This window comes from Sceloporus occidentalis, unplaced genomic scaffold (genome assembly GCF_023333645.1).
Source record: "Sceloporus occidentalis isolate IW3139 unplaced genomic scaffold, rSceOcc1.0.p SCAF_9, whole genome shotgun sequence".
NCBI classification, from domain to species: domain Eukaryota; kingdom Metazoa; phylum Chordata; class Lepidosauria; order Squamata; family Phrynosomatidae; genus Sceloporus; species Sceloporus occidentalis.
This window is the reverse complement of record NW_028316989.1, coordinates 328,768-345,980: the sequence shown is the minus strand read 5'-3', so window position 1 is coordinate 345,980 and position 17,213 is coordinate 328,768. Positions and strand designations below refer to the sequence as shown.

Here is a 17,213-nt window from a genome sequence, read left to right as displayed (position 1 = left end):
GAATGCCATAGCCTTGAGCCAGGAGGCTGAAAAGCGGTGCCAACCCTTCTTGCTCCGGGTGCAAAAGGTGGCAGCTCCAGGCCCTGGTTCCTTAAGGCTGCGTCCACACCGCAGAAATAACCCAGTTTGGCCCCACTTTCGCTGCCATGGCTCTATGATATGGACTCCTAGGCTCTGTAGTTTCATTGAGACATTTAGCCTTCTCTGGCGCCACAAGAAACTACAAATCCCAGGATTCCATAGCATGGAGCCATGGTAGCCCAAGTGGCATCAAACTGGGTTACTTCTTCAGTGCGGACGCAGCCCTTGGAGCCACGGAAAGGCAGGCTGAGGAAAGGCCTTTGGATTTCAGTCGCCAAATGAGTCCCAACGTTGGGAGAAAGGCACCACCATCATCATCATCATCAATGACAGTTCCACTTTCCAAGTGACAGTTTGGGTCTTGAAGGCTCTTCCCTCTCAAGTACGGAACAGGATTTTGGGATCCATTCAGTGGTCCTTGATAATACCTTGCCTTTTGAAGAGATCCAGAAGTTTACATTTTGTAAGGCTTATCCTTAGAAACCTATTGCCTGAAGATGGACTTCAGTCTTAAGGCCAACAAAATCACCCCTGAATCCCAGGAAGGAGGAGGAAAGGATGGTCCCTAAGAGCCTCTGTTTCTGGAGCAGCATTCTCAACATTGCTGGCAAGGTTTGGATCTTTGTTGCCCTCGGAGAACCTTGGTAAAAAACAAAACAGAGGCATATTTACAATGCATTACTGTAATAAAAAATACAGATTCAGATGTTTAGCAAACTGTGTTGCAATTAAAGAGTCAAGAATTACGTTAGTTAGAAATGATTTGGTTTAACATTTTAAAAACAAACAAAATGCGTGGTTTAGAATATATATATATATATATATACACACACACACCATGAAACACTTTACGTATTTCAAAAGCCAAATGTATATGAGAGAGTAATTGAACTGAACAACAACAAGAAAAGTTACACACAGAAAGTGGATCCCTATGACCATTTTGAAATAGGCTGCCATAGTATAGAAGGTTTGGTCTGTTGGAGCCACACTGGATTTATATCGAACAGCAAAGACTAAAATACGTAGCAAAACGTCAGTAAAATATGTCCAGAAGTTATTTTAAAATGCAGGTGAACAGTCTGTAAAATAAAACTGTATAAAAACAATTAAAAACAGAAGAGGGAAAACCCAGATGTTAAGTTGGTTACGAAGCCTGCCTTGGAAGCCTTGCCTATGCATAGAGGATGTCCGTACATGACATGTGTGTGTCTTTCTACAGCGATCTGCTTATGCTTTTGGCCTTTTGGGTGAGTTTGCAACCACAGGAAGCCAACAGGCAAAGCCTGATCTCTTGAAAGAGAGGAAAAGTGGGCGAGAGAAGAACAAGTGTCTGCGCATCATTGAGCATCATTGAGCACACAAGCGGCAGAGCAGGGAGCGGGAGAGAAACCCCTGAGACAGAGGGGCCAGAGACAGAGCCCTGGCACACATTAAAGGATGGAAGACGCCGTGGTGAAGAAGGGCTTCCTCTACCTCTACCAGCAACAGACCTTTTGGAAGGTAAGTAAGGCCTGAGGATGTGGTCTCTGGGGCTTTTCTAGTTTTGGGAGACATTTAGCCTCTCTGTCAGAGAGCTCTGGTGTCACAACAAACTACAATTCCCAGAATTCTATACTGAGCCATGGCAGTTAAAGTGGGTCCAACTGAATTATTTCTGCAGAGTCAGCCCCAGCTTCCTTTCCAATGGTATGATTAAATGATGTTTGTAGTTTTCTTTTGTAGCGTTCGTAGTAATGTGAAGTCAAGCATTTCATAGCATTTGCAGTAATGTTGGGTTAAACAAAAAGATAACAGACCAGCTCTCAATGTCCCCATCAGCCAGATATACACTTTTGGATGGCAGAACAGTCTGGGAAGAAGACAGCTGTGTCTGCAAAGTGTAACAAAAATGTATGGAGTTCTTTAGAACGACAGGCCATGGCAGCCCTTGCAATGACGGCTTTTTCAGTGGGTTAGACAGATTCATGGGTAATAAACATATCTGAGTTGTGAGAGCAATGGATGGCACCTCCCTGTCCAGAACAGTCCGGCTGTGGAGCCTGATCGCTGGAAGCAGGTGACTGGGGATTGTCCTGGTCTTTGTGAGTTGCTGGTTTTGGGGATTCTGCTGGTATTTGGCTGGGATGGCTGGACACAGGACACCGGATGGTTGGACCCTTTTCTGTCTTTATCCCTTCCTCCCCAGAAATGGCGGAAGTTCTGGGGCGTCTTACACGGGGGGAGCAGCTGTGCCTCGGCCTGTCTGGAGCTCCTGGAAAGCCCTCTGCCTCCGTCCGCAGGGAAAGCCAAAGAGAGAGAGAGCAGCAGCAGCAGCAGGTGCCGCATCCACCTGAGGGACTGTGTGTATGTGGCAGAGAAGGGCAAAGATGCCGGCTGCCCCAAGGAGACCACCCCCTTCCTCATCCAGACCACCAAGAAGTGCTATTTGTTGGCAGCCGAGAGCACCGAAGCAGCAGGCTGGATCCTGGAACTGTGTGAGCACGCCTTCGGGGTGAGGATGTTGGCGGCCAAGGAATCACCCGGCCCAAGGGAGGCGGAGGTGTCGAAAGTGGGGAGTGGGGCATTGTCCCGTGGCCAAGAGCTGCTGTGATGGGATGGAAAGAATGGGAAGGTGTTCATCATCTGCAGAATATTCATGGAAAGGACATCCCATCTTTTGGATGGGAGAGGAACCCCAGACAAGGCCTGCAGAAGGTGGGATGCTGAGTGGGAGTGGGGCAACCAGAATAAGATAAGAGGCATATGAACCATGAGGTCTGGACACACTTTGTTTTTGGGATCCAGTGAAATTAAACACTCTTCTATGCAACAACATACACCCCTGGAGTACTTACTATGGATTGGCAGTTTCACAGGACCCTGACTGATCTATATTCCCAGAGACACATATGAGAGAAGTGCATTGTCTGAGATAGCAAATAACAAGTTATAGGCCTGTTACTGACTGCCAAAGTAAAGCTGCTTCGAGTCTCTTTGGAGGTATGCTGTTTAAATGATGCATGCATCCTAAGAATCCAGAAGCTGCACCAAAGCCGCACTCCAGTGCTTAGGAATGGAGTGTGGCTTTGGCGCGACCTCCGGACTCTTAGGACCCATGCATCATTTAAATAGCATACCTCCAAGGAGACCTGAAGAAGCTTTATTTTGGCAGTCTGTAACAGGCCATAGTTTCCTGTAATTAGTTCCTTTGTGGGGAATGAGAGTGGGGGGGGGGATGCCTTTTGAAAGCCACACAGTTAGTTTCCAAAGTTAATTTGCAAGGGCATTTTAGAGGGAGTGAGATAGGTTGGCTTTTTTGGGGGGGGAGGGGGGTGACAAAACCTTTATGCCATTTTCTTATCAATTCCAAGTTTTTTCTTTTCAAAAAAGGGAAAAGAAGCAAAGAAACAAGTGGTCTTTACAAGTGGTAATAACAAATTACTCCCCTCTCTGCCCCCAGCATTTAAATTTCCCAAGTTTTGTATATCCTATTAAAGTAGGTGAAGCTCTGAAAACAGCAAACCAGGATGCCTTGTGTAATACCAAAGGGCTGCCATTTTGGGGCCAGACTGTGGCTTCTGTAAGCACCTCTGTCTCAGGCAGCTCCTCCAAGGAAGCCACCTAAAAAGGTGCTGGTGGGTCCTGGGCATCTACTGGCTAATGGGAGGCCTTCGTTTTTCTTCTTCCTCTTGGCTTCTAGAGGAACAGTGAGCTGCAGAAAGACAGGCTGGAGGACAAGGCGCCCGCTTCCCTGGTCATGGATGAGAACCCCTGTACAGCCCAATGAGCAAAGGTAGGAGGGGAGGCTCTCCAGAGCCCATATGCCGTGGGGAGAGGTTAGAGGGGTTGCCCTTCTCTTCTCCTCACAGGATTAGAATGAGTCCTTCTCAAAGCATCTGATGCAGTGGACATCTCACTCGCAATGTCCCCGGAAAATGCATGAGGCTGTTGTTTTTGTCAATTGCCATCAAGTTGAGTTTGATGCCTCTGTGAATGAGAGGCCTCCCAGAAGCCTTGCCTCAGCAGCCCTGCTCAGGTCCTGGAAATTCAGGGTACCAGCCACGGCCACCTTGGTGAAGTCCATCCACCTGCTAATGGGGGTCTTCCACTTTTCCTGTTGCTTTTCCTTTTACCAAGTGGGTGCTGGCATTGCAAGGAATTCAGGGATCTTCCCAGGATGGAGGAGTCAGGTGGAAGAGGCAGGGAAAGTTGAGATGGTTGCATGAGCCCAGAGTCAGCCCCACAGGGATGGGGAGGAGATCACCCAGTTTTTCTGCCCCTCTTTCTGGGATCTGGGAGGCAAAGTTGAAAGGTTGATGGGGCTGAAGGCAAAGGGTGGGGCACCCCGCTTCAGGCCTTCCACCTCTTGGAGAGATCCCCCTGGACCTTTTAGCCTCTGAGTCCAAGCAATGTGGCTATGCTCGCCATCCTTACACCATGGGTGGGAACCTTATGACCTTCTCAATATTGTTGGAATGCCGTTCCCAGCATCACAGATGCCAGCTGGCTGGGAATTGCACTCCAAGGAGACCTGGAGGTTCCTGTGGTGCTGCCCCAGAGGGAACCTGGCTGCAAAGGACAGGCATTAAAAGCTGGGCCTCTTTCTTGCCTGGGCGACCTCAGGAGCTGAGCTGAGCGCTGCACTCTGACCAAAGCAGCCTGGAGGAGCTGTTTCTGCAGCGGCTTCCTGCCTTGTGGCTTTGCAGGGCTGAGCCTCCTTCTGAAGATAAGTGGTGGGTCCCTTCCACATGATGCTCAGCAGGTGCTTATCATCCCTTCCCCTCAAGCATGCCTTCAGGAAAGATCATCCTCTCTTCTTTGGGGAAACTTCTTGGGGGGCCAGAGAGAGAGAGACCCAGTCTGAGCTGCCCCCCAACCCAGGCTCCAAAGGTTTGGCAGTGGAAGGAGGGCCAGGAGAGTGGGCACTGAGAGAAAGTGGAGGGATGGGGGCACAGGAGGGCCTGGGAGTGCCAAGCAAGAGGTCTTCCCAAATCCCCAGCTGGCCCTCTCTTGCTGGGAGACACTCACTCCATTTCTTTGCCTCACTGCCAAACCGTGTGTGTATGTATTTCAAAAAATGTGTTTGTGCAAAAATGTTGTTGCATTTTTGCAACAAAAATCCTTTTTTCTGGGTACAACTTTCCTTAGTGTAAAACCCAGGGTTTTTTCCTTTGTTCAAAGCCAAATCTCCATGTGCCGAGGGGAGGGGGTGCCATTAAGAAATGTGCAAAAACTCTCATAAATCCCCCAGTAGGAAGAGAGCCTTTGGAGGCATTTATTCTTGCCTGTCAGAATGAAATCAGCAAACATTTTCCTCCCTGTGTGTTTGCTGACAGGAGAGAAGACACACTTTCCTGTGACAGTCAGGGCCACACTGGCCTCCGAACGCATTGGGCTGGGGGGCAAGTTCCTTCTTTCTGCTCAAGCCGAGGCCCTGGAACTGTGGAGCATGCAGGGAGAGGATGCGCTGTACATCTGGCCTTACAGGTTTCTGCGGAGATTTGGCCACGACAAGGTAAGGGCGACGTCTTCGGGAATTGGCTTGGCTGTTCTGACAGGGCTGCTCTGCCCAGGGCAAGTGAGATGCCCCTGCTTGGAGTCCTCCAGCCTCAGCTGGGTTCCTGCCTATCCAGAATCAGACCCAGGGGTGGCTGGTGGGTCCCATGTTAGGAGGCAGGGGATCCGCTCAGGGCTTTATTCCAAATTTGAAAAGAACTCTCTGAATAGTATCCCAGACTTTATAACTTTGGACAGCTCCTTTAAAGGTTGAGCTGAAACCCAGAGCAGACATGGAGGAGGCCAACTCTGCTGCTGGGTTTTTCCCAAGGATGAGAAACATTTTCTGAAGCCCCTGACTCATTCCCTGAGTGTCTCTGTTTCCACTTCCAGGTGGTCTTCTCCTTTGAGGCTGGCCGAAGATGCTCCTCTGGGGAAGGGAGCTTTGTGTTTGTCACCCTGCACGGCAAGGAAATCATCCAGCTCATTGAAGAGGCCATCGATGTGCGGTGGGGCCCCTCTCCCAGGGCACCCTCAAGTGCCACCACCCTTCCTGCTGGGGCCACAAACCGGAACAGCTCTGAAGGGGGCACATGGGATTTCGCAGTTTCAGCACCGGACAAAGGGCAACCGGCCTCTCATGCAACCGACACCACCACCCTCCTCAACTTGGAGCCTGGCTGGCGAGGGAAGCCAGGGAAGGACAGCCTCATCTCGGTCACTGGCAGTGGTCCCCTGCCCACCAGCGCCACGAGGAGCCTGCCCCGGCAGCTGTCTGATTCCTTCCTCAGGGGAGATCCCAAGGATGGGCCATCAGTATCTGAGGGGCCAGGAAAGATGGTGGCGGCAGGCTCAGAGTCTGCTGAACCGTTGGATGCCACCCACAAGCCACTGGCCAACAGCAGTGCCAGCTGGCCCCTGCATGGCAAGGAGCAGGTGCCCATTCCTTCTCTCTCAGATGATGGGATCCAGGGACTGGGTTTGGCTCCTGCCTGCCTTGGGCCGGAACATGTATATGACGACCCAGAGGTCCTGGTCAACATGATTTATGATGAGCCCCAGGAGCTCAAAGGAGAGGCCTTGAAATTGCGGGCCACTGCTGAGGATCCCGTCGGCCATGAGTATCCTTACAATCCCTGCCTGGATGACTACTCCGTGCCCAAGATGGCAGCAGTGCCTCCTCCGTTCCAGCTGTCTGGGAAAGGCAGAAAAGGACTTGGCCAAGCAGTGTGTGGGGACAGGTTCCTGGGGTTCAAGGTGGCAAAGGATGCATAGTGAAGGAGGAGGAGGAGGAAGGAGTCATCTGGCTGGAAAAGAGATGCAGAGGCCTGGCTGAGATGGTTCTGGGAGACACTGGCCGCCACCTGTCCCTGTCCCTCTTGGGGCCACTGTTCCTGCCTGGATGAGCAAAGTAATGAAGCTTGCTGGGAATTTGGTGTGTAATATGATAAATTATGTGTTAGTGTTTTTCCTTCTTTTTGCTCCTCTCTCTCTCCTTTTTTGAGATTTGAGGTATGTTTAAAGACTGTAATATATTACCTCTCTGTAATTATGTGTAGGATTGGGCTATATTTGTTTGCTGGTTAAATAGCAAATTGCCTCATGTTTTTTCAAGACCAGGCCACCGAGGAGCTGTGGAGCCAAAGAGCCAAAGAGGAGAGTAGGGCTCATGTTTTGTGGGTTATGGTCCTCTTTCTCAGATGCATGGAGTCTCAAGGCAGAACCAGAATAAGGACTGTGTGGACCATGAGATGGGGCTGGGCTGCAACTCTGGGCCAGAGGTGGGCAACCACAAGGCGGGCAAAGCCCCTTTGCTCTGGGCAAGCCACACTGTTGCTTTTCAGCATTTCGGAAGCCGTCTCACGTCACTCCTGGCCACCTTTTCAGCTGATTTTGGGATGTTTTTCTGTTTTTGTGGAGGGAATTTGTGGTCTGTTTGGTGTCTAAGGCAAAAGGAAAAAAATGCATTTGCCGCTGGTTTTGTTTGAATGTGGCTGGCTTTCAGGTGGAAAATCACCCCAAACTCGGCACAGTTTTTAAAGGAAAAAAAAGCAAAGTTGGTGACAAAACGGAGGGCCGTGACAACAGAGTCACAGTATCCCAGGCCATCCAAGCAGTTTTGTCTCCCCAATTGGATGGGCTTGATAGTAGGGCTGATGGGCTTTGCAGTCCAAGAACCCTGCCACGGATGTCCAATCCAGTGAAAGCCTGTGGCATTGGGACTCCCGGTTCTTGCTCTCTGCTCCCAGGCAGTCAGCAGAGCCAGGGAGGCCTGGCCATGGTCCAGCGGCCGGAGAGTGCCAAAGGCCGAGCCCAGCGCTCTCTCCCCGCTGGAGGGCAGCATCTCCCCACTGTCAGCCGGAGAGATGCTTTGCTGAGAAGGAGGAAGGAGCAGCCGGACTCTGGGCAGAAACCCCCAGCCTTTGAGGGAAAGGCAAGGTCTGGGAAAGAGCTCAGTGGAAGGAGAAAAATGGGAATGTGTGGGAGATTTGTCCTCACCCTCCTCTCCCTCTAAATAATGGGCCTGCTCAGCCTTGGAAACCTATGGAGTGACTTTGGGGAGGTCGCACTCTCTCAGCCTCAGAGGAAGGCGAGGCAAACCTCCTCGGAACAAATCTTGCCAGGAAAACCCAGTGATAGGGTCACCATAAGCCAGAATGGAATCACACAACGACACAGACGGATATCATAAGATCTCAGGGTGGCTTATGAGTAAAATCAGTTTAAAATTTCAAACAGTAAGGAACAGTTTAAACAGCCTAAAAACGTAGTATATGAGGAGCGTTTTAGTATATTTTTAAAATGTCATATTGTTTTTAGATCGGGGCATGGGACTTCCGGTCGGGGCATGGCGCCGGACTAAGCAACTTGCAGTGTCGCTGCTGAGAGTTGCTGCCCAACGCGGTTTTAGATAGATGATTTTAATTGTTTTAAAATTTTTATTGTAAAGTTTTATAAGTGATTTCAATCTGTGAGCCTCCTTGGGTCCCTTTCTGGGAGAAAGGCAGCACGCAAATGAAATAAATGGATAAAATAATATTGACCAATTGAACAGGCAAAACAAGTTGAAGCAGAAGCCTCTGCCGCAGGCAATTGGGAGGAAATAGTAAGAGGCTTTCAAAGGCTTTGACAAGAAGCTGTGCAGAACGAGGCTAGTGTCTGCACCACTTGGGCTTCCAAGGGGTGGGCTTTGCGCAGCTGGGGTGTCAAAGCCAAGAAGGCCCTGCGGGCGGCGGGTGTTTTGGGGCCCTGGCTGGACCTGTCATTCCAGGGTCTTCCAGGGCTGGTCCCTGGTGGGGTCCGGTTGCCTTTGGGGGACTCTTCTGAGATGTTCATGGGAGACGGTGCCCTTGTGGCTGCCTCAGCCCTGCCTTCAGAAGCACTCTCCTCCTGCAGCTGCCCCTGAATGATAGATGAGACCTTGTGTTTTATGGTCCTGGTGCTTTCAGTGGCTCCTCCATCCCAAGAGAGAGGCCTCCTCCTATCCAGGTGGCTCAGCATTGGGGGCTTTGGCCAAGCAGGACTGCCCTCCCTTCCGCTGCTTTTAAGTGGAAGGTATTGTTTTGAGAGGGTCTTTTCTTTCAGCCATTAACCCAGCAATATTGAAGCTGGTGGGGGGCTTCTGTCATGCTGAGATCTTGAATTTCCTTCCTGGATGCTGCTGGAGCCAAAAGCTTTCACCATAAAATGCAACAGCCCTGTGGGGATTTGGGTTTTTGCTGTGACTGGGAAAGCAGCAGGGATCATCTGTCCTCTGTCCGCAGATTCTGCTCCCCTGAAGTGGCTGGGTTTTCCGAGTGCCAAAAATCCCCATCTGAAGCATCCCTGGCAGAGTTTGTCCATCCATGTGGCTCACCCCTAAGACCATCCATTCAGTGGCCAAGATGCCCTCCCTTTCTCTCTGGCCATCCTCTCTGCAATGCACTCAAGGTATGCTCTGGGACCCAAACCTCTCCCCCACAACTAGCTAGGTTCGATTGATTTTGTTGGTTTTCTTTGAAAGAGTGTGTATGTCTGGCTGTTGTCTTCCCCCAGCCACAAAGTCCTTTTTTAATATTTGGAAATTTGGCTGTGTTGTTTGCAAAGGGAGCTCTCACTAAACGTTTCCCCACATGAAGGAGCACATGGCTGCCAAAGGACTGCTGGTGCTTTTAGGGTTTTCATGAGGTTCTCTGTGTTTTGGTGCTGGGCAAACAGACCCAGCAGAGCGCCTTTCCTTCCTCTCCTTTCCTGGAGCCAAAGGGAAGGGGCCTGTTGGCAGAGAGACATGGAAACTGCCCAAGTCATGGACGGACGGACGGACGGACGGACGGAGGGGAGGCCGGGGGAGACCCTCCTGACGGGGCTCAGACAGATAGATTTCCCTTTAATTAGAGGGAAAATACCAAGAGAGAGAGAGAGTAATGAAGAACTGAAAGGAATAAAAAATTAATGAACTGTAATGAACTGATAATTAATTCTTCATGACATTTTATGAAATACATTTCAGCTCTGCCCCATTGCTGACAAACAGCATCACTCTGATCACACTTAATTTTACACACAGACACACAAACACAGGACTGCAAGTATTGTATGTAAGCTGACTTTAACTGATGTGATGCTGATGTCTGATGCTACATTGGAAAGAACTAACCTATATTGGCCAACCCACAGTCTACATACGGTTCCTTTCTCCATTGAAGTATGTGCTTATATTTGTTTCGGAGAATCACCGCCACATTCTCCACTCTTGACCTTCTGTGTCTCCTCTGTGCGAATCTTGTTAAAACTGGGGCTGGTTCCAGGGCCAATGTCCTTCCTGTTTTGCAATGGCTTTCTCACCCAGATGCACATTCCTCCACAAAACAAGCAGGGCTCCCGCGTTCACAGATTCCTCTTTCTCCAGGCAGGTCTAGGTTGCACACGCAATGCACAGAGCTCCTCTTGGGCAGATAAGGGCTATTCATTGCTGACACATTGATGGCGCACTGCCATTTCTCCAGTGCACAGAGCTGTCGTTGGCGTCCCAGTTGCACCAGAGTCACAGCTGCAGCAGGAGCAGCAATGCACAGAGGAAGCTGGTGTTTTGACTGTGTCCAAAAAAGGGCCAAAAGGTCTGCATTATGGAGGAGGTGCTGGGGCAAAATAAATGCATGCATGCATTGTTTGAGAGCCAGTGTGGCATAGTGGTTTGAGTGTTGGACTGTGACTCTGGGGAGACCAAGGTCAATTCCCAGTTCGGCCATGAAATCCTTGGGCAAGCCACACTCTCTCAGCCTTTGGGCAAAATCTCCTCTGAACAAATCTTGCCAAGATTTATATTATTATAAGTTTGCATTAGGGTTGTCATGGTTCAGAAACAACCTGAAGGCACATAACATGCATGGATAGGTATTGTTCTGGTCCCTAGAAGCCAAGATGTTGTATTTTGGAGACACTGTGCAAAGCAGGGGCCCTGCCTCTGAGCTACAGCTCCTCTCTGAACAGCTAAGGATGGAGGACTCCTCTCTTCCTCCATGGGACAGATGCACCCCAATACAGCCCAGCATCCACGGAAGGCACCCCAGCCACGGAATCTCTGGCAATGTTCCCTGGCTGGGGCCACGGAGACTGGTGGGCGCATGGTGGGGCTTTGGTCAGAGATGAGTGGGTCACTCCCAGGGGTCGGGTTGTGGGAATGACTCCTGAATGCCAGATCACCCCAAACTGGGACATTGGCTGCAAGGAACTCCTTTGGAAAAGAGCCGCCCTTGGCCTTCCTCACTGCCTTCCTCTGGACTCAAAGCCTGGCTTCTGTGCCTTACGGTTACTCCTTAGGGATGACTCAAGCCAACCAGGGGCATCGTCACCATTAATTAATTAGTTAATTAGTTAGCCACCTCTCCCACCCATCTTCCCTGTGCATTTGCCCTGCTCAGTACAGATGACAACAATTAAAAGCCAAAAGAACCCCATCAAAGAAATAATTCACAGCCCGGCGCCAGAAACAGGCTCGGCACGGAACAACGTTAAGAGAGCCGCATAGTTCATCAATCGTTAATTATCCTGAACAAGGAGCTATTCTTCATCCTGGCCCTTGGTGGGCTGCTCTTCCTTCTCCTCTGCATGTCCTCCGCATGTCCTCCACATGCCTCCTGCTTGGGCTCCAAAACGGGGAGCGGGAGAAAGACCCGACAAGTAAGACCCACCAATGTTTTTCTTCATTAGCAGGAGAAATGGGAACAAGGTCCAGAATGCAAGAGTTTCACAGGGAGGCCAGCAGCGCTGCTCTGGGGCATGGCTGGCATGAGACAGGAAAGCAGGCAAGCCCTGTATGTATGTATGTATCTATGTATTGTGAGCTGCCTTGGGAGAAAGGGGGATAAAAATAAAATAAATACAATAAATTTGCTCTGGCAAAGTGGGCTGATAGCCACAGTTGCAAAGAGTAGGCCATTCAAAACAACCACAATAAAGGAGGAAAATGCACATACACATGCTTTTCAATGCAGCACTCTTGCCCTCAGACTCCTCTCCTCAAGTGAGACCAGGCTCTGAAGTCCTGCAAAAAACAAAAGAGAAAGATGCCTTTTTTGTTATGGCTTTTTTTTGGGGGGGAGGGGCTTATTAGGGGCCTAAATACCCTAAGATCCTAAATTTGACCCTACATTTGCCAAGTGCCAGGGCTGCCTGTGTGTGTCTTGTGTGTCCTGCACCAGCCCCCCTTCTCTCCCCCCCCCCCCGGATGGGCAGCCTGTCTCCTCGGATTAGTCCTGCCCTCCGTCAGCGCGCATCCCGGGCGCCCTGCAAACCGCATTAGCCTGGCTGGGAGCGGGGGCCGTAATGCAATCAGTGCCTGAGAAGGAAGGTGCTAAGTGGCACCAGAGCGGAGAGGGATGGATGGGTGCCAGTCGAGCTCCAAGGGGGGGGGGGCAGGTAATTGGGGAGGCCTGGTTTGCTTCTCCTCAGCAATGTCTTCAGAAATGCAAAGGAGGGCAAGGTGCAGCAAAATTCAGGACCTTCCAGAAAAACTCAATAAAAGCTAAAAGCACACATAATAGAAATATATAAATCCATGCTTCTCGGTCATGGTCCAAATGGAGGACCTTCCTGGACAGAAGGCTGAAATGGAGGCGTTGTCCTGGAAAAGGAGGATGCCTGGGAACGCGGAGGGGCTGCAAGGGCCATCTACTCCGCCTCCCCTGCCATGAAGGGAACACAACCATAGCCTTCCTCTGCTTAAAGCCCTCCAAAGGTGGAGGCAATCTCTTCCATGCTTGAACGGCTCTCACAGCCAAGAAGTTCTCCCTAATGTTCAAGTGGAATTGCTTTTCTTGTCATTTGAACACACTAGTTCATGTTCTAGTCTTTGGAGCAGAAAAACACAGGCTTCCTCTGCCTTCTGCAATTGTGATAGCATCCCTTCAAATATTGAAACTAGAGCTATCATATCACCTCTTAACCTTCTCTTCTCCAGGCTAAACATACCCAACTCCCTAAGCCACACATCACAGGGCTTTTGCTTTCCAGACCTTTCCCCATTTTGGTTGCCCTCCTCTGGACATGCTTTGGCTTGTCCATGTCCTTCTTGAATTGTAGGCCCAGAACTGGACACAGGATTATTCCTGGTGAGACCTGACCAAAGCAGAACAGTAGCACCATTCTTTCTATGCTTCTGTTGAGGCAGCCTGGAACTCCATGCTAAAATCCCGCATCGCATTTAAGATTGGATTGGATCCATACACCTTTGTCACAGAGCAATGCTGCCCCAAAGTGTGCGTGTGTGTTGGTAGATTCAGCCCAAAAGTTCCTAGGCAGATCCCCCACTCTTTCGCTCTTTCAAACTGGGCACCAGCCAAGGACTTAGTGGCTGGGAAACTCTCTTTCTTTCTTTCTTTCTTTCTTTCTTTCTTTCTAGAAGTGGCCTCCTCTTGCCCTTTTAACTAAGAACTAAGGTTTCTCCTCCTCCTTTCTGCGCTGCAAGGGAAGCCTGACTGATGCCAGCTTTGTGGCCTCTGGGTCTCCTGCCCAGGCCTTTGATGAAAGCAGCCATTTCCGGCCCAGGCTCCATGGCTGCCGGTGTGAAATTAATTGGCAATTACCAGCAGTCCATAAACACCGGACAAGTGTTTCCTGGGAAGGCTCTTGCCGAGGGCCAGCTGCTGCGCCTCTGAGCATCGATCCCTTGGCCTCCTCTGCTCACTTGACACCTCTTCACTCATTAGCCCTCGCCTCCAAGGGCCATTGATCTGAGTGCGCTGGGCTTACGGTCAGCCAGCCCTCTCTGTGGGACTTGCCTTCTTGGGAAGCAGGGCCATTCCCTCACCTTTGCCCTCTCGGCCTTGGGATTCCTGACCCTTTGGGCCTCGGTCCAGCCTCCAGCTTTGCTCCTGAGCAACGTCTCCTCTCTCGCGCCGCCAGCTCAAGAGGGTGCAGCCTCTCTTGCCATTGTGCCACAGTCTCTTACCCGATCTCAGTAGTTTCCAAAGCCCCTGTTAGTCTCTTGCAGGATAAAAAGGAGGAAAGGAGAGGGAGAAGAAAGCAAAACCTGTGGCGGCATTTCAAGCCCAAGCGGTTTTTATAGTAGCATGCGCTTTCATGCATGTAAGCCCACTTCTTTGGATGCAGTGCGAGTGGTATTAAGGCTTCAGGCACAAAGCTTATTTGTAAGGACCCAGAAAGATGCAAATCAGGATCCTTGCCTTAAACATTCAAAGGGCTGGATGAGGTGATACAAGTCTTTCAGATCTTTAGTCTGGACGTGTGAAAGCAATAAACTTGCCTGACAAAAGTCATTTCCCCAGGGCTCAAAACTCTCTCTGTGAAGATTCCTATTGTAATATGTGCTGCAGCAAGTACTCTTGCCTTAGTACATGTAGTGGGCCATGAAGCCTTTGCCTCCTATCAATCCTAAAGGTTTCTCTTCCAAAGAAGTAATGGAAAGTGATGGGAAAATACTTAATGGCGCAACAAGTAATGTAACATGTCACTCCCCGCTCCATTGCAATGTGTAGCAGCAACAATTTAGCTTGCAAATGCTTTATCACATTGCAATTTCTTTGAAAAAGCAACTTTCCAAGCTCTGCTGGTTAACCAGAACTGCCCCCACCGGTGCAATAAGAAACGGGTTTCTTTGGGGGGTGGGACCTGGGATGGATGTGAGTGAAGGCGGCTGACAGAGCCCTCTTGACCACTGGCTTCCCGCTGGGACTGGCCGTGAAAAGACCCTGCCGCTGGCGTTGCGCGAGTGTGAGTGCTGCCCACCTGCAGAGCTTGTCAGTCCAGCGGGAGAGTGGCGAGAACCCCACGTTTTCTTCCAACATGGAGCTGGTTGTTCTCCTCCCTTTAATCTTGCTGTTTAATCTACCTGCCTTAAATGTCTAAAGTCTCTTCGTTTATGCCTCTGTAATGTTTATCACGTTGCGCCAGACTGAAGATGGTGCTGCCACTTCGCTTCATCTTCGTCCTTGGTGCGCTGTTCTGGGACTACAGAGATCAGATCTCTCCTTGTTCCATTTCAAGCAGCGCATGTTGCATCGGAGGAACTAATGTCCAGAACGTTTGTCAACATCCTTGCATTTATGCCTCCCCATGAAGGGCTCCTGCTCTGGCATCTTGCGCTCCTTTTCCAGCTAAAGACAGACCAGGGCCTCCTCCTCCTCCTCCTCTTCCCAGTCGCCTTTTGCCATCACCAACAGAGATCTCAAAGGGGAATAAGAGCAAGCCCCGTTTATAGGGGAGGCCTTCTATAACACACCTTTCTGTGATCTGCCGTTTTGGTTCACTGGTGCTGGGTGCATGTTTGTTGCTCATTCTGGAAATTCTGGAGACGCTTAATCCAGAACTTGCTTTTGGACCTTTTGGTGGCGGCTTCGTTGGAGGTGCAAATGAAGGCATGCCACATTGTGGTGGGTGGGCTGGGATGGTGGGCTGTGGATCTGCTTTGGGTTTTAGACTGAACTGGAGAGGGATGAGATGCTGTCCACCAAACTGCTCCAGCACTTTGCACAGTTCCTTGGAAAATTCATGCTAAAATTCAGAACAGATCTGCCATCCTTGCTTCAAAGATCAGATGGGATCTTAGGATGTGTGTGAGTATATGGGCGTGTGTATGCAAATACACACACACACACACACGTATGTATTTAGCGGTGTGTGTGTGTATGCCTTCAAGTGTGTATGTATGCTTCTGAATTTCGCAGGGTTGTCTTAGGCAAGGAGTACTCAGTGGAGGTTTTGCCAGTTCCTTCCTCTGAAGCAGAGCCTGTAGCACCCTTTATTTGTTGGTCTCCCATCCAAGAGGGACACAGTGGCTCAGTGGTTAAAGCACCAACTCTGACGATTGTGAGGTCATCAGTTCGAGTGCCGCGTGTCGGAGTGAGTCCCAGCTTCTGCTAAGCCAGCAGTTTGAAAGCATGCAAAAGTGCAAGTAGATAAATAGGTACCACTTTGGTGGGAACAGCGTTCCTTGCAGCCATACAGGCCACATAAGAGCCATCTTCGAACAATACTTCGTAACGGAGATGAGCGCCCTCCCTGAAAGCCGGACACGACTAGATAACCTTGTCAAAGGGGAAACCCATTCCTTTACTCCCATCCATGTCCTAACCAGGGCTGACCCTGCTTGGCTTCCAAGATCAGACAGGACCCGCTGCCTTTAGGGGTACTTAAGCCCCTAAACATTAAATCATTTAAAAAACATTCTGATTTTAATCCATTAAATTGTTTAATACATTTTTTAGCCTTCGTGTTTATTATTTGCACTGTTTTAAATTTGCCAGTTTGGTTGTATAGGACGCTGCTCTGAAATCCTTAAAGGATAGTGGGGGGGGATATATATATATATATATATATATATATATATATATATATATAAATAGCTCTCTCTCTCTTTCTCAACTGCAACAAGTTGTAGAGAAAATGAACCTAGCAGCCAGCAATATGGCTGCTTTATCTGCCCTGGCTCAAGGCTATGGAATTCTGGGAGTTGGAGTTGTTGTGGGCCCAGAGCGAAGCAGAGCTCTGCTCTGGACCCCACAACATACTCCTGCTTCCAGAATTCCATAGCCTTGAGCCAGGATGCTGAAAAGCAGTACCAAACTGGGTTATTTCTCCAGTGTGGATGCAATCCAGGATGCCTTTTTGACCAGCCATGGTCCCTGAGGCTTGCCCCAAATGGGCTGAAAAGTGTCTTTCTCCTAGATCCAAGGAGTTCAGGGTGGGCCTTGCTTCAATCTCTATGGAGGAAGACGTCCTGGGACTGACCACTCGCCTATTTGCCTCCGGCCATCCCTCTGCTCTGGACTCAGGGGGCTCCTCCTTTCCGTGTTTCAGCCCTCTTGGCCTGGAATAATCCTCCTCCTCCTCCTCCTCCTCTTCGCTAGTGCTGAATATTTGACGAAGGCTAAAATAACAATAAACTGCATTAAAGCCGAGCTGATGGAGCCCTGGAGAGTATTTCAGCTCTGGAGATATTGCACAGCCATCCTCCTTGTTCAATTATGGAAATACCATTAACGGTATCAGCCTGACCCTAATGATGACTAAGAGGGAAACAGAGGACTGCTGGAAAATGTTGAGCAGCGGAGGAAGAGGAGGAGGAGGAGGAGGAGGAGGAGGAGGAGGAGGAGTAAAGGGATAAAGCACGATGATGTTGTTGGAGGAGGAAGAAGGGAAGAAGATGGAGAGGGGGT

General features: G+C 49.9%; 1 protein-coding gene and 1 long non-coding RNA gene across 3 annotated transcripts in view; one reads left to right on the top strand and one right to left on the bottom strand.

Moving 5' to 3' along the window:
• The first annotated feature begins 553 nt into the window (after positions 1 to 553).
• Positions 554 to 8,717, top strand: LOC149306619 (docking protein 2-like). The gene is made up of 6 exons (XM_089538432.1): positions 554 to 693; positions 1,304 to 1,584; positions 2,270 to 2,575; positions 3,764 to 3,836; positions 5,367 to 5,578; positions 5,953 to 8,717. Exons 2-6 carry the CDS (start codon positions 1,522 to 1,524, stop codon positions 6,832 to 6,834), a joined length of 1,536 nt encoding a protein of 511 aa, XP_089394558.1. The 5' UTR covers positions 554 to 693; positions 1,304 to 1,521; the 3' UTR covers positions 6,835 to 8,717.
• Positions 554 to 17,213, bottom strand: part of LOC149306618 (uncharacterized) — a 38,924-nt gene continuing 22,264 nt past the window's right edge. The window contains exons 3-4 of one of the 2 annotated variants that reach the window (XR_016282333.1): positions 12,015 to 12,082; positions 554 to 721 (exon numbers count right to left, since the gene is read on the bottom strand). This is a non-coding gene — a long non-coding RNA (uncharacterized LOC149306618). Of the gene's footprint in view, positions 722 to 10,005; positions 12,083 to 17,213 lie in introns of those variants that run through there. The other variant, XR_016282332.1, reaches the window with a different exon arrangement.